Source organism: Uranotaenia lowii, chromosome 3, assembly GCF_029784155.1.
Source record: "Uranotaenia lowii strain MFRU-FL chromosome 3, ASM2978415v1, whole genome shotgun sequence".
Classification (NCBI taxonomy): Eukaryota; Metazoa; Arthropoda; class Insecta; order Diptera; family Culicidae; genus Uranotaenia; species Uranotaenia lowii.
This window is the reverse complement of record NC_073693.1, coordinates 88,502,985-88,527,984: the sequence shown is the minus strand read 5'-3', so window position 1 is coordinate 88,527,984 and position 25,000 is coordinate 88,502,985. Positions and strand designations below refer to the sequence as shown.

The following is a 25,000-nucleotide window of genomic DNA, read 5'->3' as shown; positions in this document are numbered from 1 at the left end:
TCAAACAGCCTTCATTTGATCTCTCGGAAAAGATCACACAAGATAAGTCTATTTTTGTTCAAAATTTTCTAGTCCAAATCATTTTTTTTCTGGATTGTTTACAAAATATAGGGGAATTAGGGGTTAAAAAGGCACTATACATCCATTCTAAAGCTCGTGCGGCGACTGAAACTATGTCCAATTGATTTTCCGCACATTTTCACTAAAGGAAAGTATATTTGCATAGATTTGTTTCATGTAGGAGGGAAGTTGTTGAATGTATTTGCGGTTTATGCACTTTTTTCCCATTGTGCGCCGGTTTAGGCCCTAAGTCCAACCAATGCAACCGCATCCGTAGTCCATTGTATCAGTTTCCACTTAACTTTTTTTTAGAACTTGTATAAAGATAGCTCCAAAACTGATGAGATTTTTACCCAATTTAAAGCTGTTCTAAATTGTTTAACAGTCAATGGAATACGAGAGTGGTTGTTAGTTTTTTCAGTGGATTGGTTCTAATTTCGTTGGTCCAATTCTTGTATAAAATTGATCCAAGAATAAACCACGGTTACAGATGGTCTTATATATTCAAACCAAAGGATACATGGAGAAATGATTAAAACATATTTAAGACAAGTGTTCGCGCGAATAAATGAATTGAAAATATGTGAAAATAAACTCTCATTTGCCTTAGACGTCACGTATGACAATAGATAGACAGCGCTTGAAGATGACCTCACACCTATTCATTTGGAATACAAACTTTTCCTGCAACATAATGACTCAATGTTAACAACTAGCAAACATCCGTTAAAAAAATCGATAATCCCTCTAAAAGTGAAAGCATAAAACAGACACACGACGATATCAGTTCGAACATACCTTAACGGCGCTCACTTTCGCATCCATCATGTACTTGAGATCTTTTGCCATCTCTTCCACAATTTTTTGTCCATTTTTGCTAGCTACTTGTGCTTGTTTAAAACTCTGCAATCGAGAACAGACAAATGCAACCATTAGAGGGTGTTAATCGGTGTATGAATGAATCATGTGCCACATCACGCTACCCGACTGTTCCCGAAAATTGTGAATGAAATCATGCTGCTGTCCCTTTAACCACACGCCACACACAAACATAACAAGCACGCTACAACAGCTAGTTTCGGGAAAAATCGATATCGTGATGTGTCATTCTGGGGAGAGATTTTTTTTGTTCTTTTCACTTTATACTTACATCTTCTACATCCTTCCGTCTAGTTATAAAATCTCCTAACGATGCTAGTTCTCCGCCTAGCTTTGCTGCCCATCCTTGGACACTGGAAGGGTTTTTTGAAAAATCGGAAAAAGGAAAAACCAGAACTGGGTCATCGAGGGACGCCCCGAGGTCTTTAATTCTCATGCATGTGCAAACTTACGTGCTAAACTTGATTGTTGTTGGCTCATCTGCACTACGTGTAATTGAGATTGCGAAAATAACCAGAACGAAAAAAGCGACGAAACCTCTCGAGCTATTTCTTATGTACATGGTACACGGGGATCAAGATGTCTCCGTTGGCTACCAAGAGATCCAGCAATGTCCTACGAGCTACTAGCAGCTGGCCGAGTGTGTTGCATTCGTCCGGAGTGATCTTGCTGGACCACATACAGAATTTTTCTAGGCTTTTCTTCCTCCCCTCGTCGAGACGGAAGAAAGAAAATGGTCGACCGAGCTTAAACCACCCAAAAGGCAGGAACTCTCTGAACCCAGGCAGAAAGAAAATTCGATTTCCCTCCCTGAAAAACAACTTGCACTGGCAAATTTTATCACTAAAGAACGCGTACCGACGAATACTCGCGAACTTTTCCACTTTTACCAACTTTTGAACCCGATTTCAGCCATTTTGGACAATTTTCTTTCACAGTTTCTCAGCAGGTCCCACAATGGCGTCCATTTTTTCACTCTTCCTATAGGCAGAAACGACCGAGGGGACCTTTTTCATCGAGCTGGGATAACGGGCTCCATTTTCGGTCAGTCTTGCGCAGACAGAGCCCCACTGAGCATGTCCGGAATTTGGTGTACTCTGTCAGTCGATAGTAAACAATCCACAGGTGCTGGAAGCACGTGCAAAAGCACGTGGCCGGAATCATGTGCGGGCACTCATTGTTGATTGTTTACTATGGCTGGTGAGCAGCTTCGGAAGGGGGAAGGGGTCAGGCGGAATTGTTTATCCGTAAACAAGCGGCCATTTTCGGCCAATCTGTTTTGGTAAACAGGAAATTCCTCGGAACCTGTTGCTCATTCAGGGCTACGTTTGGAAAAAAAACTATCCTGTTGAGGGGCTCTTGGTTTGAACTCATTTCCACTCCTAAAGCTCTTAGTTACATATGTCTGAAAAGCGATTCTAGTTATTGAATGTTGGTAAATAATCGTTAAACCGACAAATACATGTCTTGTGGTAATTGACTTCTTTGGTGTCATTGAATGTCATGTCAATTTGTTGTTATTGAAATAACTCAATCAGCTGCTTTCAAAGAACACAGCTGCTTTCAAAGAATCATTCTTGCATAGGCGCTTTTCGAGAGATCGATTTCTTTGAATTGCCATAGGGAAGCTGTTAGGAAGATTTGGTTTTGAAAATCTCCACAGCAATCCTGTTTCGAAGTGCCCATCTACTCGTCGTGTGGTTCGGGCAAGAATGTCTAGTGCTTGCTTATTCTCTTTTGATTCTAGCTTGATGCTTACAAACGCCTCCTCTACTCCGAAGAATTTTCCCAAAAGAGTATGAAACTTTTTATTCTCATTCTCTAAATCGCTGTGTACGTGAAGTTGTTGATAGGATTTCACTAGCGAACCTTGTTTACCAAAGATGCACCACCCAAGCCGTGTCTTAGCGGCAACGAGATCATGCTGTCCGCCTTCTCTCACCTTTTGCTGGGTCAACAAGCTGACATGTTCGAGTCCCACTATGATACCTGGTGTTGCTGCAGCATAGCTCATCACAGGTAATCCCTTCAAGTGCGGGTAACGTTTTTGCAAATCCTCGTAATCGATGGTTTGACTGGTTAGTTTTAGCTGACTCACTGTTCGGACGTTTCCAATTTCGTATCGTGTTTTACACCCTTTACCACGAATTGAAACCGAGACTCGCTGCGAACCCTTTTCTTCGCGTGACACATTACCTGTCCAGCTAAGCCATAGGGTCTCCTTGGTACCCTCAATACCAAGTTCCTTCGCAATGTTGGCCTCCAAAAGCGTGGAGGACGAACCGTCGTCAAGGAAGGCAAAGGTTTCGATGGATTTGTTTCCGCCTTCAATGATAACCGGTAAGTATCGAAAAAGGGCAGATGATGTAGAAGAATGATGATGGTTTTGTTGAGCGAGAGCGCTATCACTAGTGGAGATGTTGCTATTGTTGGTACTGTTTCGATCGGCGTGCAGTAAAACATTATGTCGTAACCTACATCCTCCAATGCCACATTCCTTACCGGATCTACAAGGCCATCTTTTGTGTGGAACTAAACAGAGGTAACAAAGATGTTTCTGCTTAACGAAGAACCATTTCCTGTCCAGATCCAGAGATATAAATTCTTGACATTTTGCGATTTCGTGTGATGGATTCTGGCAATAGACGCATGTTTTCTCAATTTGAGCTTTAGGGTCGGTAGTTTTAACTGTGTGCTTTCCTCTCAAGACCTGGCTGGAGCTTTGGTCACTGGTGATGGTACTATTCTCAGAGTGCACATACAATTTCGATTTCTCCAAAAAGCTCTTAGCATGTTTTTCTTTAGAGACTGGGATGGGAATACTAATATCGGAAGACACGGTTACCAGCTCAGACATGAACTTGTTGAAAACGGCCAGGTTAACGAAGTTATGCTGCCGTTTGAAACGACCCCACTCGATTGCCAATGGAGTTGGTAATTTTACTACCAATTCATACAACAGCATCGGATCAAAAAGATGGTCAGTCAGATCTGCAGTTACCATATGATCCACAGCATTTTGAACTGCTAACCCGAACGTTATAATCGACTGGAGATTTTCGTATTTCGGCCCGGGGGTTTCTCTGAGCTTTTTCAGGACAGTAAAGAGAATAATCTCAGGCTGTCCGAACAACATCTTGAGGGTATTCATCACTTGAGGAACTGAGTCAGGGATCAATAGTTTACTTCGCACCGCCTCAAGAGCACGACCTTTCAAACATTTTTGCAGTCGATCCAGATTTTCGACATCTGAAAGTCCACATGCGGCTGTGCTGTTGCAGAACGACTTATAAAACAACGGCCAATCATGTGGGTCACCGGAGAAGTGTGGTAAGTCTCTAGACATCACATGCCGAGCTGCTAGCTGAGTTTTCGTAGGTGCTGCGAAGTGGATGGAACTGTGCGTGTGTGTTCCCCATTCGGCCATACTCGGAGATGGCAATTGGGCATTTCGGCTGCTGGGATTGTTAGTAGCAATTTGCGGTGATAGTGGAATTTGATTCGGATTAGGTGAGAAATATCTACTAGCGAGCTGTGTCGAATTGGCGGGTAGTCCCATATCAAATTCTCCTTGATGACTACTAGTCCACTGCTGATGGGAGCTCATCTCTTGGGAGGATCTGGGAGCAAACGATGGTACTATATTTGCTCTATTCACTTCGGGAAGAACAGCATAGGCTTGAGGAGTGGCTAATCCAAAATTAACGGATTTTTGCGCAAGTTCGTTTGTGGTGCTTATCATCATATCAGCTGTGGAACGTACAGTCGTGTTTGGTGGTCCTAAGGAAATATTTCTCAAACCAGACGATAAAATTGATTCCATATCTCCTAAACTGGAATGTGGTACTGTGTTATTACGTGTCACAGTGGGCTGACTTAGCGAAAATGTTGGAAAAGGGTTTGTTGTTGGTGTATTCCGGCCAAAAGTGTCGACTATGGATAGTTTCGGACGGTGTATTTTTCCGATGGCAGCTGTTGATGGTTGTGTAAAATCTAGTGGTTTTTGGAATGGCTCCTGTGTACTTTGGTTTGGTGCCGACAGCTGTTCCCGAAATCAAGGTAGCCATAATCGGCTCGCGATTAGTCTGGATAAGTCTCATCTCCTCAACTGCACCGGAGAATTGTGTTGTTGGCTGGTGTTCAGTGAAGGGACAAAATTGCTGTCCAGCTTCAATATTGGAATATAGAATTGGTTCAATTTTGGGTGTTCTAATTGGAAGGGGAACTTGAATATCCGGAAACTTTCTTGCTTGTGGAGTAGATGCGGAAACGGGAGTTATACGGCTGTTAATAATATGGCTCTCCGACTGATGCTCAGCTGATGCTACGTGGGCTTCATTGAAGGTAACTACTGGTGCTACATTTCGTTGTCCAATTTCATCTGCTGTCGAATACGATTTGGCTCGGCCAAGCTGAGGTTGACGTGGTAACTCCCATTCAGTTATTCCTACTTTTGGATCTACAGTTGGTAACCAATCAACAACCTTTTTGCTGCTTGCTCGGGTACTCGTTCGACTCCTTCTGCTGTCGCCATCTTCCGCAAAGTCATTCAGACTGCCGTACTTCTTCCGAATGAATTCGTCCTCAATACGAACCCTCTTTTTCCTCAACTCTTCTTCCTTTTTCGAACTTTCCTTAATAGCTGCTTCTTCCTCAGCAAGGGCTTTAAGTTGAAGCTCTTTTTGCTCCTGGAGCATTTGCAGATTTAGTTCGGATCTCGCCGAACGTTTACTACTCCTGGAATGAATTGAAGAAGCTGCCTGACTTTGCTGAGACTTATTTTTCTCCCGGCTGGCTCTACAAGATTCGCATTTCCACGAACGATTCGGATCTGCAATAGAATCCGTCACTCCTGCGCACTGGTAATGAGCCCATGCTTCACAAGTGTCACAACCGACGAGATTGCCTGCAGAGTCAGGAAGGCTACACATTTTGCAGTTGTACTGCTTTTCCGATACTTTCGGTTGACCGCTGGTTGCATCCATGTTGCTCATGATCATTAAATCTTTGAAGATTTGTTCGGATCAAGGCAGTAAATAAGCAACACTTATTTTGATAGCAAGTTGCTTCAAAGCTAAAATTTTATAATTTTGCAGTATAGTGAACTTAATTAATAATAGATTTCAGAAACTTACATTTAAGTGCCTTTGTAATAACGGAAATGCCAGCGGATGTAGATTGAGGTTATATCTCTAATTTTCAGATGAGTCGTTTTGGGTCAATCAGCGCTTCCTAATAGATTTTAATGTAAGATTAACTAGATCTGACTAATAAATTTAACTAAGATTTATTTTTGGTAGAAATCTTACCAAAATCTGTTAGAACAGATGACAATTTTTCACGACTTGCTGTTACAGAAATTGTGGCCAAAATTTCCAACTATAAAGGTTAAAGTTAAGGTAAAAATAACACTTGAATAAATTCTTTCGATTACCTACACTTTCATACAGAAAATATAACTGAATATATCCGGTTTTAAACTGGATTTTCTAATAAATCCTAGATTTGTCAAACTATTACTTTGTGAACACGTTTTTCCAAATTCACAGATTTTTCATAATGACATTCCGCTTTTGCTACATTCTAAACAACTATGTAAATACGAGAGCCTGGGACTCACATCTCATTTTCATCCAGCTTACGAGGGGCTTCGCCAACAGTTGTACAAAGCATGATAGTTTTACTCAATTTAAGATGCATGATCACTTAATTCAGATTCAATACGGCGTCGAAAGGTTAAAGTGGATACATTAAAGGCAAAGATAGTTTAATAACTTAAGGAGCATACTTTTGCTGAACGAAGAGGGTCGTTGCTGCCATAATGCGTACTTCTCGGTTCCAGAGATTACCAGTTTCTATTTCGTAGAGTTCGTTCTGGCGCATATGTAAATATTACAGCGAGAAAGTAGCCAGGAGCAGTCAATCTCGTTCCGAAGAATTTTTGCCACGAACAGCGATTGACCGATGGAACGAGAATCCGACAGCGTATGAAGTCCAAGCAGGGCACAACGTTGTGCCTACGGGCGGTAAATTTAAAGGATTCTCCCAAGGTAGCTCTCGAAGAGCGTAACGTACGAGCGACGTTGAATTGCTTCAAAAACGCGCTGTCCACCATACCGGATTCGCGGATTCCAGTATTGATCGCACCAGACAGCAATACAGAGCTCGCAAGCCGACCGAATCTGTGAATTCTTTGCTCAAGCGTATGATAAATCCCAGCATCCGGTTGGCCTTCTCGAATACCACAAAGTAATGCCGCTTAAAAGTCATTTGACTGTCCAACAAATTGCTAAAATCCTTAATCTCCTCAACACGATGCAACATAATATTGTAATTATACACAAAAAGATTTTTCCTGCGCCCAAAGGCACTTCGCAACACTTAAAACAAGTAAATTGTTGGCGCACCAGTTCACAACTGTGTCTAAGAAGCGTTGCAACTCGAAGCAGTCAGGTTGACTGTTTACGACTAAGAATATTTTTAAGTCATTCGCATACAGCAGAACTCCACACCCAGTGAGCAACAAATTGATGTCATTACAGAACAGCGTAAACAATAAAGGACCCAAAATGCTACCTTGGAGTACCCCGGACTTTGGACTAAAGTCAGAGGATTCAGCAAAACCAATTTTAACAGCCAATCGACGATCCGTTAGGTAGCTTCTGATCCACGCACACATTCGTTCGGAAACCCCCAATTGATGCAATTTTTTCAGGAGAATATCGTGGTTTACTGAATCAAATGCCGGCGAAATATCGGTAGGTATATATCGCATCGATTTGTTTGCCGCCATCCATATTTGATATGCAGAAGGATGTAAAAACCATCAGGTTTGAAGTTACCGAGCGTTTAGGAACAAATTCATGCTGGTTCTCAGAGATCCAGTTCCCGCAAGCATCGTTGATGATCCTCTCAAATACCTTCGAGCAGGTAGCTAGCGATGTACCTCTGTAGTTAAGAACATCTTGTTTGTCACATTTTTTGTACACTGGGCACATAAATGATTTTTTCCAGATGGCAGAGAATTTTTGATGTTCTAGAGACTGATTAAAAATACGCGTAAGAGGTTTCACCAGTACATTGCGACAATTTTTCATTACGCACGCCGGTATTCCATCCTGTCCGGCTGAAGTGGAATTCTTCAAATTAATGATAGCCTCTAAAACCATTTCCTCGTTAACAGCAAAAACATTCAGATCGAGCACATCGACAGGTAGTCGTGTTACAGCTGCGTTCGATTGACTGGTAGACTTATCTGAAAAAAATACTTGCGAAGTGCATCGCAAAAAGATAACATTTTTCAGCAGGTGACTTGGCAATACGATTGTTTAATTGGAGTATGGCTGGAAGCCCGGACTCCTCCCGTTTGTAGTTCTCAAATTTCTAGAACTTTTTGGATTGCGACTAAGCTCATTCTGAGTACGATCCACATAAAGGTGATAGCAAATTCGATTGTATATTCGGTATCGTTTAGTCGCAGCGTTCGATTAGCTTTTGACGAATGGATATCTGGAGTTACTAAACTTCCGCAGCAATTTCAAACGTATCTTTTTCAGCCGCTTCAAGTGAGCATTTCTCAAAAGCGTCATCCAGAATTGCGCTTAATGCACTGAAAGCCACCTCTACGTCTAAGAACACGGTTCATGGTATCAAAATCCGCACAATTGAAGTCACGAGCTGATGCATCGAAATTCTCAGCAAAAGCGATGAGACACGTGAAAGAAATTTCGAACTCCGAAGGAGGGTGGTACACGTCTATAGGGACAACGACATGGCTGGCTTCAATTATGGGGCTAATCAAAATAGAATCATCCGAGAAAACCAAATCCAGCGTACGATTTTGAGAGTTTCATATCCCGTTTCGTTGACTCACTCCATTCAATGTTATTCCATCCAAGAGTGAAGCACTAGCTGTATTTATCACTGAAGCGGAATCTAACACCATGCTGTTTCTTTGGCCAGGAATCCAGATTAGTTGTGATGCGATTGATTAAAGTCACCAAGTAGAATATAGTTCGAGGAAAACATGATAATGTGTTGTCTAATAGAATGCAAACTGCACTCAACTACGCACTATTGGTGCAGGGAAGGGGGACTGAACATAAACCCTTCCTAAACTACTGTGATAGCCTTCACTAGGAGACGAAAAATTACACTAAAACCTCTAACATTAGATGGGGAAGTGTTAAACCTCGAATCACAAGTGAAATATTTAGGCATAGTACTAGACTCAAAACTATCACGGAACCCACAGATAGAGCATGTAATCGCTAAGGCTACAACAGCTCTATGGGTCTGCCTCAAAGGAGTAGGGAAAAAATGAGGACTACAGCCGAAAATTATCTACTGTATATTTACAGCTATTATAAGACCCAAAATCTCGTATGCCTCCTTAGTATGGTGGACCAAAACTATGCAAATTACAGTCCAAAAAAAACTAGCGAGGCTTCAAAGACTAGCAACGCTAGCTATAACTGGCGCAAAGCGAAGCACACCGAATGAGGTTCTAAATGCACTACTAGATATTCTGACTCTATATCAATTCGATGAGTTAGCGGCGGAACGCAGTGCCTTGAGACTCTCCAAATACAAAACGCTCTATGAAGGAGATCTTACAGGACACTTCCAAATCCTAAAGAAATTTAAATTAAACTCACTCATTGTGAAAAATGATGACTGGATGGAGCCCATTTTTAACCTAGACATACCATACAATGTAACTGTCAATGATAGGGACGTGTGGGAGTCAGGTGGACCTGCGGTTCCTCCCAGATCGATCCTATTCTTCACTGATTGGTCAAAAATGGATAATAGAACTGGGGCAGGGGTTTTCGGACCTAGACTCAGGATCTCAATTCCTATGGGAAACTGGCCATCAGTATTCCAAGCCGAAATTCAAGTAATTCTAGAATGCACTTTAGCCTGTTTGAAAAGGGGTTACAGGTACACAAGTATCTGCATATTCTCTGACAGCCAGGCTGCTCTTCAAGCACTAAGTACGTTCACATGTTACTCCAAACTAGTTTGGGAGTGTATAGTTGCACTAAGAAACCTGGCCATAAGGAACAGAGTATCTTTATTCTTGGTACCAGGCCACTGCGGTATCCTAAGGAACGAAGAAGCAGACCAACTAGCTAAGGAAGGATCTCAGGGACTGTTGATTGGACCTGAACCTCTCTGCGGAGTATCGAGAAGTGCCCTGACTATGCTCAAGAACTGGGAAAGCACCACTATTGTTTCCAACTGGAAAACAGCGGAGGGAGCAACTCAGGCAAAAAGATTCATTGAACCAAGCGCACGACTCTCCAAAAACATGTTGAACTTAAGTAAGCACGAGTTAAGTACTTACACAGGTCTCTTGACCGGACATTGTCCAACAAAACAGCATCTCAAAAGGATAAAAAAATTCAAAACGATGACTGTCGGTTCTGCGGGTTCGAAAAAGAAACTGCAGAGCATCTTCTATGCAACTGCTGCGCCCTCCTAAATAGGAGAGAGCGAGTACTTGGGGCAAAGTTAATAAGCGCACAAGACATATGGTTGCATATCAGCCCTAAAAAGGTTATATCATACATCTTTGATATCATACCCGATTGGGATAAAATGCTTAGTCAGCAATCAACTGTCACTCCAATCAATAGTCCAGGTGAACATGAAAGCATATAGTAACGCGGGGTAAATACCACAATAGATCAACTACTGGTCGCAGTGGGCTCTCCAATACAAGGAAAAAAAAAGTAGAATGACATTACATGCAGAGTATCGTAGTCTTTTTTTATTAGTTGATCACCCAGGTGGCAAATCCTTTTTACGGATTGCATTCCAAGGCACGGCGAGCCACCGCGTCCCCCCAGTTTGCTACTCTGGGTTCATGGGTGCAATTGGACGACTCATGATACTATGTACCCCTACGCCATAAAGTCCACCTGGGGCCTCTGGCCATAATTCCCATTCGGACCTGCAACGAAGGCTATACCCGACTTGGAGACCATACTCGCGCAATGCGCTCCACGGCAAATACTCGTTTTTGTACGTACACCAGCAATCGTCATCCACTCTTTGTCACGATTCACGCCTCACGGGTTGGCAGTCCGTTCGCCGCTACTCGTGACTCGAGTCCCACATACGGCCTCTTGTCACAATTCGAGACGAGAACAACTCGCCTCTCCTCGTGACTCGAGATCCTCTCACATTCCTCCTCTTGACACAAATTGAGGCGTCAATACCCATCTCTCCTCGTGTCTCGAGGGCCCTCGTTCAGTACGTCTCTTGACCCAATTCGAGACGAGAACAACTCGCCTCTCTTCGGGTCTGGAGATAACCACACACACCGACTCTTCGAGACTCAACCTGAGGCCCATCCACTGGGCGCCACATGTTACGGCACAAGGCCCCTCTGTCTGTCGTTAGTCAATCGTATCCGCGAATCGGGGCCAGGAACCTCCCCAAAAGGCAGATGGATCGAAACCCGCTCAAACATTTGGTCGTCCCGCATATCGGGGTCGCGACTACCCGATACACGTTCCGACCCTCCCTCTTGCAACTGAGCACTGGTACCAAGGTGCCCAGTCACACCACGTTTTGTCACACTCGGCACACAGCCTGTGACTTTTCCAGTGCATTTTACGATCCATTCTTTAAGTACAGATCAAAACAATGCAGCCGTCACACTATTACCCGGAGATTTGTTAGACCTTGACGTCGCTATTACCGAAGAAATGATTCTTGATGCTATCAGCAATTTGAAATTTTCTACCTCAACCGGAAAAGATGGAATACCTTTGTGCATTTGAAAAGATGTAATGCCCTACTAGTAAAGCCACTCACTCACATATTCAATCAGTCCTTCTTACCCTACCCTAAGGGTCCGGCGCCGATTGACCGACGCATAGGGCTGAGATAAAATATCTCCACTGCTGGCGATCCGGAAATCAGGCTTATCTGATCCGGGTTTCGATGTCTTTCTTTGTACCACCATCAGGCGTTATCTGGCTGCCAAGATACTGGAAACACTCCACTTTCTCAACCTGTTGACCAGCTACCACGAAATTGGAACGATTTTCTGTGTTGATTTCCATCGACTTGGTCTTTCCGACATTGGCTTTGAGACCTGCTGCTTTGAAGCTTTAGGTGAGGTCGTCGAGTTTGTTCTCCATGTCTTGTTGTCTTTGAGCGAGCAAATAATATCGTCAACTAAGCTGTTGCATTTGTTTCGAGTAGTATGCATTTTCATCATTTGAATAGTTACGAAATTCATAATTATAACTTTCGGCTATTTAAACTGAATAATTACAGACATCACGACACGACATTTGAAAATAAATGGCTTTCCAATATTCATGCTACTTTAGTAGGTACGCGGCAATGGGTCTTCAAACTTTATTTGTTCTAGTGTCAATAATGTCCGCTGCTCTGAGTATTGACATATTGGGAACTATCGGCAGCATCGGGGTTCAGAAGCGACTGGTTATTCATCGCATTGGTCAGTGTGTCGATCAGAAAGATCTTCCCGTTTTCATGCCAGACTTCCAAGTTACGCAGTACAACAAAACCCAGACCCTGGTTAGTGGAGACGTTTACTTCCACGAAGATTTTCCAAATGGATGGAAAGCTTCTGTAACGGTTAAGAATTGTGACGATTTTCGACCCTCGGCCACCTGTCGACCGTTTCTGGACAACATAGCCGATTCCGATATTTGCACCCTGCTGGCCGCTTCGGACACCATCTATGGAAGTTATCTTTCCTATGTGAGGCCTAAGGCTCGCTGTCCACTGCTCAAGGGTAACTATACGGTGCGAAACCAGCCGGTCGAAGATGACACCACCCGATTTTTGCCCGGAAGTGGAATCACCTATTGGGATGCCCGAATTGTCGGTATGGTTGGCGAACGAATGGTTTCCTGCTTTGTGCTGCAAGTTATCGCTCGACCGAAGAAAGTTCGAAGCCAGTGAAAAGATTAAAAAATGGCAGTTTAATCTGGTTTTGGATCCTAGTAAAGACAATGTACAAATTAATCCAATTCAGTTAGATAACATAAATTACATAACTTATATTTGAAGAAAATAGAAATAGACTGGTGCTTTTTGTTGTTTTGTTTGCTAATCAGTGCTATGTTATTTATGATTGTTCTTACGACGGTTCTTGTGCTCAAAAATATTTATCAAAAGAGTTTCTTGGTTAACTGATAAATTTTATTTAAAAAAAAACTGATAAAAATCAAACATGTTAAATCTAGTGCTCGCTGAATTACTAATCGCCACATAATAAACATTCAGTAGTCAAACTCTGTTGTTGTTTTCAAAATTCTCAGTGTGAAAAACGTCATTAGTCATAAATCCATAAAAAGCACAAACTATTATTAAAAAAATGGAAGGAGACACAATGATGGTGAGTACATTTTCAATGTAATATAGATAACATGTTTAAATGGTCTTGATCGAGACGAGTTAAACTGAAGTCGTCAGATCACACGAATTTTTTTTTTCAATAACGATTGATTTGTAGAATGTCGAAGTGGTAATCCACTTGAAAGTTGTAGGCTTTATCAAGGGATTAATTGGAGAATCTGATCAGTGTTCAAAGAGAGTTAAAATTAAAAAGTTGGTAACTAAACATAAAGAATATATAAGATTTTTTCACACTGTTGTTGCTTACATTCAAGGTAATTTTTTCCGCATTCATGGTTAACATCATTCAACTATAAGCCTGAATATGATGATCGAATGTAAATATCAATTTTCACGTACATATGTTGTGGGAAATTCATGTGTTTGTCTTAAAAACCTTAAACAACTTATATCTGTTTTGAATGATTTGTTGATATAACTGAACTGGGATTGTTTTATGGAACGATCAGTATTGTAAAGTTTCGCAACAAAAAAGGCTTTGAAACTCATTTAACAACATTTTAGAAAACAAATCGAATCTTTTATCATGCTTGTGTTTGTCATCCAGAACGATGGGATTCGATTTCAGATTTCTGGATGTAGTTACACGTTCACATGAAAAAGTCAAGAAGGCTTCAAAAACACTGCACGATTTAAAAACTTTTTAGCTTTATAACAGCTATTTGTTCGAAATATAATTTCTTATATGCATCGATCAAAATAGAAAAACTAACTTTTGATGTCCACAAAAGAAGGGTGAATGTCAGTGATTGATTTAAAAAGATTCTTAAGAATTTAAGTTGGTTTTATAAGAGGCAAAACTCAAATGAGGCCCTCAGTACCAAAGGACCTTTTTTTTTAAATTTTCGTTCGTTTTCTCTTATATATTATAAGGAAATTTAAGTTTTTTTTCACTTTTACTTTTTGGTTTTTAGGGGCTCAAATTTAAATTAATTCCTTAGATGAGATTCTTCAAGAAAAGTTAAATATCTTATGACTATTTTAAGTGGTGTTATGAATCAAACAACATTTCATGATGGCAAGTTGATATTCATACATTTGTTGATATTCATTCATTTTCTTAAAGTTATTCATAAAATACATATAGCATGATATGATAATTCATAAATTGAAATATAAGACTATCAACATTGTAGATTTTACATATTTGGTTCTTCTGATTTAGCAAAGAATTACTCTGACACTACAAATTTGAAAAAAAAACTGAATCAGAAACAATGAAATGTTGAATATTACAAGCAAACCCTGGACGATATATCATGAATTTCGAATCAAAACCTTAGCAAAATTCGGATAGTTAATAGACTCAAGGGGAAATTTAAAGGATTAAACACTGAGAAAATTAAACTTCTATCCAAATAAATCAGCAGACTGAAAAAGATTTTTGATAAATTTTATTTGATGTGCTCTTGGTTCCATTTCAATTTACACACTCAAAAAGTTTCATTCTATGTTATGAAAACGAAAAAAAATATTACAATTTTGTTTTAAGATTTTGGATAACTTTTGGCGGGAAATATGGATAGGTAAGTGTGAAATTCCGTCTTTTCCTAAGATATCCGGAAAACCGAACCGGTTCAAAAATGTTATCGAATTTATGAAGTTTATTTCAAATGACGAAATCTTTCCGAAGTTTAGAAAGAAAGCAAAGTGTCCTTTTTTGGATATTATTGAATCTTTTCAAAAGAAACCAAATTATATTTCTATTCGATAGAAAAAAGTAGAATATTTATTACTAGATTTAAATATCAATAAATTTGAAAAGAAACTATTGAATCACCCTATTTTCTTACTTTTTTATTTCTTCAGACCGCCCTCAAGTCAGCGTTCAGCAAACTGGGTCAGGAATATTTTCAAAATTTGGATGACACGTTTTCCTGCGTCGTTTTCGTGCTGTGCGCAATTGTGTTCTGGTATTTTGCAACCTGGATCATCAATACTATCATCAAACTTCTGTTTCCGCTGATGGTTTGCTTCATTTTTTTAGTAAGTATCTCCGGGCCAAATTCATCTAGTCATTACAAATTTGATAAATCAATTCTTACTTCCAGGTTATTCTTAACGAAAAACATGCCGACGCCCTGACGACGATGATGTCCATAATTCGAAAAGTTTGCATACGAATGAATGAAACATTTGGTACATTTAAGGCAGCCGTTAGATAAAAATAAATATATTTACATAATACAAATTTCCGTGTTCTACATTTTATAATACCAATTTAGATTGGCGTATCACAGCCTTTCTTCGGATTCGAAGGATCGCAGGACCCGGTCGAGGTCAGAAATCTTAGCAAATGTTTTGTGCTCCAAAAGAATGAATATTGCAAAAACAGCAGCAGGATTTGAATGATGTCTATCATCGGCTGGAAAGAAGTTTCGTAAGCAATTCAGTTTAGTAAGAATTTTATAAGGTAACATATTTTCCTACCGTTACGATCCATGTGAAGATGAGTAAAATTTTGTCTGCGAAATAAAGCAGGAAGGCTCCCGTTGAAACCAGAATGAATAATGTGGCGATAGTCAGGAATTCCACTAATCTCACTGCTACCGGCATGTCGTTTTTGTTGATGTTTGCTATTTTTACTAGACAGAGCGATTGATGTTTGAACATGGAGCACTAGATTTAAGACTTGAACAAAATTCATACCAAATTCAATATTCTTTCTGCATTAGGTAACAGCGACAGATAAAATTTTAAACGAACTGAAACCCAAAATTGTATTGTAAAATGATAACAATAAGATAACCAATCTGTGTCAGAAGTAATAATCCGGTACCTAAAAGATTGGATGAAATGGAACTTAGATTGGGCAATACATACAATTTTGGCATAATTTGAGGAATTTTATTTCATTTTAGAAATTTTAATCTTCTTTGTATTTTAATTAGAATTATAAGCTGCAGCTCTCACTGTAAATAAATCGAAATTTAATTTCAAATTAAGAACAAATAAATTTAAAATAAATTTCATTAATTTTTGGAAGGTGTAGCAAAGCACACCGGGCCAGATAAAAAAAAAACAAATACGGATTCGGGATAAGCTTTCAGTTTAACATATTAGGGACCGCTAAAAAATCTAAGCCGAAAAACACCCAAATTAAGGGTTCTATGTATATCTCAAAACCCGCTAGACCGAATTCTACAAATTTGGTGTCGTTGAGTGACTTAATATGTTCGATTTTGTAGCAAAGAGTTTTATTAAGATTTGTAACATTTGAGTTATGCTTCGAAAAGAAGTACATGCGTGCCAAGCGAACAAACAAGATATTTTGTCCGCAATGTATTAAGATGTCTAAAACAACCTAAACTGTCTGATTTCAATTTTAGAATTAACTAATTTTTACCAATATCTGAGTTCGCTAACCAGTCGAAATATCTCATCAAGTACCTAGGTTCTAAATCAATATCAAGTTCCATGTCCAAATATAGCAAATGATTGAAGAACTCGTTTTTCGAATTGAATTTTAGTTTGATATTCAGAACGTTTTTCTTTAATTAAAACGGAACATTCAAAACAAGGAAAACAACTGCAGAAATTGGTTTTCAAATGATAATAACAAAAAAAATCTTGTTTAAAAGGTGAATAAATATCAAATTCAATTCGATGTTTCAAATTCCATAATTAAAATCGGAATTTTAGAATTTGAACTTCTTATTTAGCTTAGCTTAGCTTGAATGACTACTCACATCCACCTTCAATCATTGAACCCGAAATGCTTCTTCATCGTTTATAACAAAAAATATTCGTTGGAAAGGTTCACATTGCTTTTCATTTAAATCATCTAGTTTTATGATAAATTATTTGGTTCATATTAGCATAACGGTTATGATCAATGCATTTCGAAAACCATGATTTCAGGCATGGTTCAGTAGAACAAGTTCTACATCACCAATGGTTGCTACTCCGTGATTGACCGAGGCCATCAATTGTGTTCAAAGGTCAAAAGAATGGTGCTTGGGATTAGCAGCTCATTCACAATGCACAGAACTAATGCTCTCTCATTCATTGTCAATAACGGCGCCGACCACGTCCTAGTAGTCAATAGATAGTTGAGAAAAACAGAGAAAGGGATGAAAGACATAAATTCACGCTTTAGGACCGAGGTCATCTCTGCATCCTAGCAAATATTTTTTGTTGGAAATTTAGGGGGAAGGATGTGATCAGGAGACACTTTTGACTAGTGTGATCTAATATGTTAAATCTTTTTATCCTACGCTCCTTTTTGCAGGTTAAACTGCTTCATAAGCTCAAAGGATGTAATATTTATTCGTTGGAGTTTATTTAACAACTTGGAGATTGTTTACTCATTTCATTATTTTCATCGACTTTTGAAAAATTCCTTTTATAAATCGATTTATGTAAAATATTATTCTTTAGTGCTATCATGTTTGTTTTCCACTCTACGCTGCTTGATTCATTCAGTACAAATAGGTAAATCATTTCATTTATATTTTCCGCGAGATCTGATACACAGTTAAAGTCTTCTTGGTTATTGATTCAATGACAATAATTTTGGTTATTTTTCTACAAAAATAACTGATTTAATTTTCTTAACTGTTTTCACGCTTAGCTATCATTATAGTCTCCTTTGAAGTTTCTATGCTGATTCATGACATAATAGAAACTTACAAGCATATTGGATTAGAAAGATTGCTCTAATAAATGAAATGTCTTGTGGCTTGACATTTATTTTGTTTCGAATTTCAAATATGTACTTGCATTTATAATAACGGGAAGATTCTTAAAACTGGATTGTGATTTATTGCAGATTTTCTTCTTCTTTTGTTTCACAGTACATTAAATTAAAAAAAAGTACAAAACTTATTATTCCGCCTACTGCCCCTCATTCATTGGTTTAATCACCGAATAGACCATTTGGAAATATTGATTAAACCTAACTGAATCGAAAAAAAGTTCTATTTACAAATGTTCGAGCATACTTTTATGAAAACTAAATAATGGAAAAATACTGATGTCTCTGTATGAAATTCAGCTTAAACAGCGAAGATTTACGACAATAAACAAATTTAAGATCACAATACACAAATAGTTTAATGTTATATTTTTTTTCTAAATTTTCAACAACATCGGCAACACTTCTCAAGATTGTCGGTACTCGAGAGCTTTTAAAATTTTTTTGCTCCTTTCAAATGTCACCTATAAGTTGAGAGAGGACAGGAAATGTTTCTGAAATTTTTCCAGTTGAGATTTCTGCTCTCCATGGTTTCGTCAATAAAAAAAAATTAAAAAAAATTATCCCTAATAAGCCACTTTTTGTGAATACAATCTTTTCAAATAAATCAAAACTAGGTACTTATCCTGAGACATTTTAGATCATCATCCGCTGGTTGAATTCAATTAGAACTTTTGAACTTTAATAGCAAATTCCTCGGTTGGTTCAGAGGGCGTAAAACTGGCCCCATTAGTGCCTCTTCACGTTGTTTGTTTGCAGAAAAAAAAACTTTTACTGAAACCGGTACGATTGAACTTCACTTTCTCGCGATAAATTAAGATACGCACAGACGTCTAAACAAACAACTAGAATTTTAAATTCATTTTTTCGGATCAAAATTCGAAAATTCCAGAAGAGCAATTCTTTATCAAGAACCTCTATACTGGCAGTGTTTCTAGTTTCTCTCCATACTACCTATTAGAGCAAGTTCACTGGTGATGGGAAAAAGTGGTAGAAATTTTGACATTTACGGCACATTTTGAAAATTTTGCCATGTAAAAACATTTTCAAGATCTGTGGCCTTCTCGTTTTTTTACAACACGTGTTGTATTTTCGCATGCTGCAGCATGCGCAATATTTCTATCACATACGGCTGAAATAGAAACAGTGTTGTAAAAAAATACAACGCCCAGCATCTTGGAAACATTTTTGCATGGTAAAATTTTCAAAATGTTTAAATTTCTACCACTTTTTCCCAACACCAGTGAACTTGCTCTTAGAATTTAAACTTCTTATTTGAGGAAAAAGAAGATGCATATTCAGGGCTTCACTTGAAACTTATAATATGACTTCAGATTCAAATCAAGACTGATTCAGTTGAGTTTGATTTCGGCATACCGGTAAATTAATATTTTTGATGAAACAATTCTAGGTTTCAGAATAATTTTAAAGTTTAGTTCATTTAGAAATGGGACAGTTGCGAATGCGTGTATCTAAGAAACCATCATGTTTGTTAAATATTATTGTAAAATTTTATTATTTTAAAATTTGATTTGTTTTGTTTGTGTAAATATTTTGTTTTATAATTATTTAATTCTGGAATCATTATAAAAATACATTTTAATTTAAGATCGGTTTAGCTAGCATAGGATATACTCCTAAAACGGTGTAACCAGCGGAGTATAAAATCAAAAATGTAAAAGTTATGTAGGGGAGAGTGGGGTATCGTTGGCCATGGGGAAACGTGGGCCACTTTTAATATCTCAGATGTGTGTTGAGATAAAAATCTCAAACCAACTGTTATCGTCGTCGCTCTGCGTGAGCATATATTTCTATATGTTGTTGACTGAAATACGCATCATATGCTTCTTTTATTTATCAAGCTAAAAAAAGTTAGAAAAATGTACTTACATAATTGAAAAAACATCCGCTAATTTCATCGATGGGGAACCAAAATTGCATAACAAAAATAAGCTCATATGCTTATGATCTTAGTTTTGTCATGATCTTTCACGTGGAAAAGGAATTTTTGATGAAACATCAATAAGTCACACAAACGCAACCAATTTCCAAATCATAGCTTGTGGGGAATCGTGGGCCACACATCTTGAACCACCTATATTTTTATGTTTTTAAACACATTCAGAACTTAATATACGTTTTTCCTATCTGTAAAGTTTTCTTATGCCAAATGAAGAGTTATGAAAAATATTTTGTCCATCCTATTTAAGATATTTTGCAAAACGTTCGCGAGCCAGGTTTTGGAATCTATGCGATCATACACAGCTCTCTTTTTTATTTCATCATCTGAAATTGCTTTAAAATAACGAAATGAATTAGGAAATCACAGTTTTGGGTTAACTCATAAACTTTGCATGTTGTTTGGTCAATTTGGATTTGGTGGCCCACTTTTCCCCACCATTTTTCAAAATCCAAAAAACATTGCTTTTTTTCAAACAGTCAGAATTTGAGGAAAATAACTTATTAAAAATATAACAAAATACCTTATGATACCTTGAAAACTTAGAAAACCATACCATTTTTTATTTTCATTTTATCTTTTATTATAAAGAAGTTATGGAACAACGAAAAAAAGTGGCCCATGATTCCCCACTCTTCCATACATAAAACTGAATAAAGAAACTAAACTAAATTCGTTTAATCGAAATACTTTCTATGAAGTAAGTAAAAGAAATAATATGATAATTCATGAAAAAAATTAAAAAATAATATGATAATTCATGAAAAAAATTAAAAAATATATTCATCTTTTTTGTAAGAAAAAAATCTACTTTATACTTCAACTCTTCAATTTTTCCAACTTATACTTCGTCTAATCTGTATTTCTAGTGGGTTTCTGATACTTTTCGGTCCAATGTTTCTCTTTTTAATAGAAACTGAGGGCAATCTATTGAATACAGCTGTTTTGAAATTAACAAAACTTGATCATTTTTTAGCCATTTAGGGGTCGTTCAAATATTACGTAACGCAATTTTCGGTAATTCTCAACCCCCCTACAATCCACAAAGCGTAACAAACTCTAACACCCCCTCCAACCCCTAAACGCGTTACGTAATATTTGAATAGAACCTAAAAAGAGTTTTCAATGAAATGCCTGCTGGCAAAATCTGACAAAACGAAGCAAAACCATCATGCAATTGTACTTAAAGTATAATCGATTAGTATAGATCTTAGGTTACGAACTCTGAATAATCAACGGGTTTGTCAGCTATCAATTTGATAGTGCTAGATCTTGAAAGAAACTGTGCAATTTTTTTTCCTTTTTCTCTTGTATCGTAAATATCTTAAAAAACGCGTAATTTTGGAGATTTAATTTTAGATTTCAAATTTAAAAATATATATATGTCGGAGAGTACTTTCACAGGCTGCAAAATGCTGCCAAAATTTAGAATGTCCAATTACTAGTAAATGAGCTAAACGCAGAAGAAAGTGTCCCATTTCTAAAAGACCTAAGCTTTAAATGGATAGAAATTTTTAATAATTTTTTGTATCATCTACATTCGACGTTTTATGAATTTTTAAGTCATTTGGCATCCACATTTGTTATTATTTTTAAAATAACTTTTTGATAAAAAAAAATTAAAATCAATCTGTCATTTTCGTTTCACTTAATAGGTTTTCGTGTAAGTAAATAGGTCAGTGACTTTTTTTGCTGTAGTCAATACATGGTTCATCGTGAATGTTAAAGAAAAAATTGTCATCGATTTATTGAACAAATAAAAGTAAAAAATAAAATCAAATAAAAAGTAACATTAAATCGAACTAACTCATGCATAATTTCAAACTCGTTAAAAAGAATTTTCAAACAATTGTTAACGATTCATAAAAAAATTAAGAGATTTTTTTTAAAATACAACCGTCCACCTAACTTTGAGCATTTCGAATTGTTACTACAGTTCATTGGATGAAATGTTTCTATTTTGCTCCATTTTAGAACAACTCAAAAATTTAAACAAAAAAATGTGAAATCTGTGACTTTTTTTTTAAATTAAAATAGATTTAATGACGAAAACTTTTCTCTGATTTACAATCACTGATCAATATCATAACGACAAACCATTCTTCGGTTCGTTGAGCTTAACCATGTTAGAGAGTTAAATAGGCACTGGAACAATCGTTAATGTTAGTTAAAACTCTAGTTCGAGTTAATCATGCAACTGGAAAGGGTCACGATCATTGCCGTGTTGTGGAGTTTCGTGATACTACCCACCAAAAACGCTCGTCTGAACGGAATTCAAACTGGGCTTAGTGAAGGACATCGCAGTGCGCTGTATCTGAACCGAGTGGGCCAGTGCAAGGGTTTGGAAGGCATCCGGACCTATATTCCGGACTCAAGAATTGTACAACTCAACACCACCCACTATGTGGTGAGTGGAATCATTGAAGTGAGGGAGCCTTTGGGGATGAATTTAAGCGCCGAAATTAGGATCGAAATGTGCAACTCGACGCAGCATTGTCAGCCTTTTACGCGACCGGTTTATATTGAAGATGGTTGTGGTTATTTGGCGGTCATGGATTCAACACTGGAGTACATCAAATCAAAGGCTATTCCTCCGTTTGACTGTCCTTTTAACGCCGGTCTATTTCGATTCACGGACTTACTCATGGATAGTGAACTGTTTCGGTGAAATCATTATTTGTCGAATAACTCTTGTATCCTGATTACATTTATTTTACAGATATCTTTCGCCGTACGCTTCGAACGATTGGTCAATTTTACTGGCTGGGTTTCAGGGAAAAGTGCAAATATTATGTTTGGCGGTGGAAATCAGTGTCTATGATTGGGAAGAAATGCTAATAAAAACGAAATATCAATAATCCAAGGTGTGTTCAAAGTTTGGTTTCTTTGCCAATTTTAAACATTCAGGGTTCAAAACATTCAAACTATTTGAATTTTGCTGCACATTGATTCTTTAAGTATGTATGTATGTATGTATGGTTCCACCATCGGTAGCAAGGTCCAGCCTATGTCTGTGTGGCTTGGCCTTCGAATTGCTTCTAGGGCTTCCACGGCCGATGGTTCGTCGAAGGAATGCATCCAACCTTCAGAGACCTACAATGGTTGGCAATCCTCTCCACAATGGCAACCCACTGCAATAGTCTCTTCAGATTAACCCCAGATTTCAGATCCCTCTGAAATATTAAGTGCATTTAGTTACTTATACAACTAAACACATCTTGCCTGTCGGCAACTTATGGGATTCAAACCCAAAAGTTTTCTTGCCGATGCAGGGAATCGAATCCAGTACGCCTGGGTTACCAGACTCGCATCAGCCTATCCACTAGACCACATCAGCGCTATTGTTGCACATCGATTCTTTTGTTTGAGCTCAAAATAAAAAGAAATTTGGAAAAATGGATGAGGAATGGAGGAAAAGAAAAACAGTATGAATTATATCGCATTGCCAATGTAATTACTTAGCAAAACCGGTAGAAAAGTGCCTTTCCTGGGATTGTAATTTTATTGCGGAAACCTTGCGTTAACACATTCAAAATCCAGAAGCAAGTTAAAAGTGAGTGTTGAAAGAAATTGAAATATTTTAGGTTTCCGGAAGGTTAAAAAGTCAGCTACGTCTAAGAATTCTACGTTTCGTATTTTAAGAAATTATGTATTAAATAACGTCAATTTTTCAATACACTTATTTAATTTTTCTAGTGTTATCTAATTTTGATCGCTGCTGAAATCTTATTGATTTTAATCTGAGTTGGCATTTCGGCAAATTTATAGAAACTAAGTAGAATTATATTTTAAAGGTGATGAAACTACTAGGTGAACAGATCAAAGCTTTGGGTTCTCGGGATGAATCATCCTTAAGGATGAAAATCCCAGAAAAGGAAAAAAAATCAAAGCTTTGGGTAGAAGAAACGAATGGATATTCGAAAATGTGGTTAGGTTAGAGGATATTTGAAAATGTATCTAGGTTTAAACCTTCTAGACGACAAGACAGCGTACATTATGAAAGAAATAAATTTTGTAAGGAAATTTCTGCCATTTTTTTTAAATTCTGATTGTTTAAATAGTGTAAAATTTTTCACTATAATACTAAAATTAGACTAAAAAAAATGTAAAAATACCAAATTTAAATATTTTTTCGAATATAGAGAAGGTATATATCTCATTTTTTTCCGGGAACCCGGTAATTCCCTGCAAATGAGTCATCGGATTTTCCGATTCCCGGGAACGTGACAATGCCCGGGAAATTGACACTCTAGTTTGGAAATAGAAAGTTTTTGATAGAGCATAAGAAAAACTGAAAAGAAACGATCATATTAACTTAAACCGTTTATTATATTCGCGATTTCGTTAGAATCTATTCTTTATTGAATATTTTCTATTTCCGATCAAAGCAGGAATTATGTTTTTATCAATTACCAACATTTCCAACATTCTCAAAAAAACATTGATTACATTGATATTTTTCCAAAAAAAATCCGTCCAAAAAAGAACGACTGTTGGACAATTATAAACCTCATTTTTTAATCGGTTCCATTTTTGATCGCGTCAATCGATTTGATGAAACTCGGCTAAATGCCAGGTACTAGATCAAACCTTTTGTACATTTTTTGGCCAAATTTTTAGTTTTTTCAATAAAAACTGTCAAAAATACAGCGATTTTTGTGAAGCAATTGCAAATTTCCCCTTTTCACAAGAATATTTGTGTTATTTTTTTTTTCAATTATAGTACTGTCTTCAAATTTTGTGGAGCGTCAGTTGGATCGTTGAACTGAATTTTGTGAAAATTCCATGAAAAAATATCAACCCAGACAGAAAAGGCAGCTGGTCAAAGTTGGAAGCGGATGCGCTGCTTCGGGCGATATCGTTTTATTTTTTAACGCAACTGTATGTATATATTTGAAGTCACTGATTTGAATGACTCTCTGGAGCCACTTTTGTATAAAATGTCGTTCTTTCTCATTTTAAGCGGATTTGTGCCAACTTAAGAACTTAACTATACA

General features: G+C 37.7%; 4 protein-coding genes and 1 long non-coding RNA gene across 5 annotated transcripts in view; 2 read left to right on the top strand and 3 right to left on the bottom strand.

The window, feature by feature from the left end:
- The window catches only part of LOC129752368 (uncharacterized), a 29,154-nt gene extending 27,239 nt beyond the window's left edge, over positions 1-1,915 (bottom strand). Inside the window, exons 1-3 of the mRNA XM_055748155.1 lie at positions 1,392-1,915; positions 1,211-1,292; positions 859-963 (exon numbers count right to left, since the gene is read on the bottom strand). Of these exons, the coding sequence (XP_055604130.1) occupies positions 859-963; positions 1,211-1,292; positions 1,392-1,501 (297 nt within the window). The 5' untranslated portion in view covers positions 1,502-1,915. The remainder of the gene's footprint in view (positions 1-858; positions 964-1,210; positions 1,293-1,391) is intronic.
- Positions 1,916-4,793: 2,878 nt separating this feature from the next.
- LOC129752367 (uncharacterized) lies at positions 4,794-5,933 on the bottom strand. Its single transcript, XM_055748154.1, has one exon. It carries the CDS (start codon positions 5,931-5,933, stop codon positions 4,794-4,796), a length of 1,140 nt encoding a protein of 379 aa, XP_055604129.1.
- Positions 5,934-12,339: 6,406 nt separating this feature from the next.
- LOC129752366 (uncharacterized) lies at positions 12,340-12,891 on the top strand. Its single transcript, XM_055748153.1, has one exon. It carries the CDS (start codon positions 12,340-12,342, stop codon positions 12,889-12,891), a length of 552 nt encoding a protein of 183 aa, XP_055604128.1.
- A 311-nt stretch (positions 12,892-13,202) lies between these two features.
- LOC129750690 (uncharacterized) lies at positions 13,203-15,538 on the top strand. Its single transcript, XM_055745696.1, has 3 exons — positions 13,203-13,327; positions 15,157-15,333; positions 15,399-15,538. Exons 1-3 carry the CDS (start codon positions 13,307-13,309, stop codon positions 15,510-15,512), a joined length of 312 nt encoding a protein of 103 aa, XP_055601671.1. The 5' UTR covers positions 13,203-13,306; the 3' UTR covers positions 15,513-15,538.
- Positions 15,505-15,945, bottom strand: LOC129750691 (uncharacterized). The gene is made up of 2 exons (XR_008738459.1): positions 15,778-15,945; positions 15,505-15,712 (listed from the first exon to the last, which is right to left on the bottom strand). It is a non-coding gene; the product is annotated as an uncharacterized LOC129750691 (long non-coding RNA).
- Between the last annotated feature and the right edge of the window lie 9,055 nt (positions 15,946-25,000).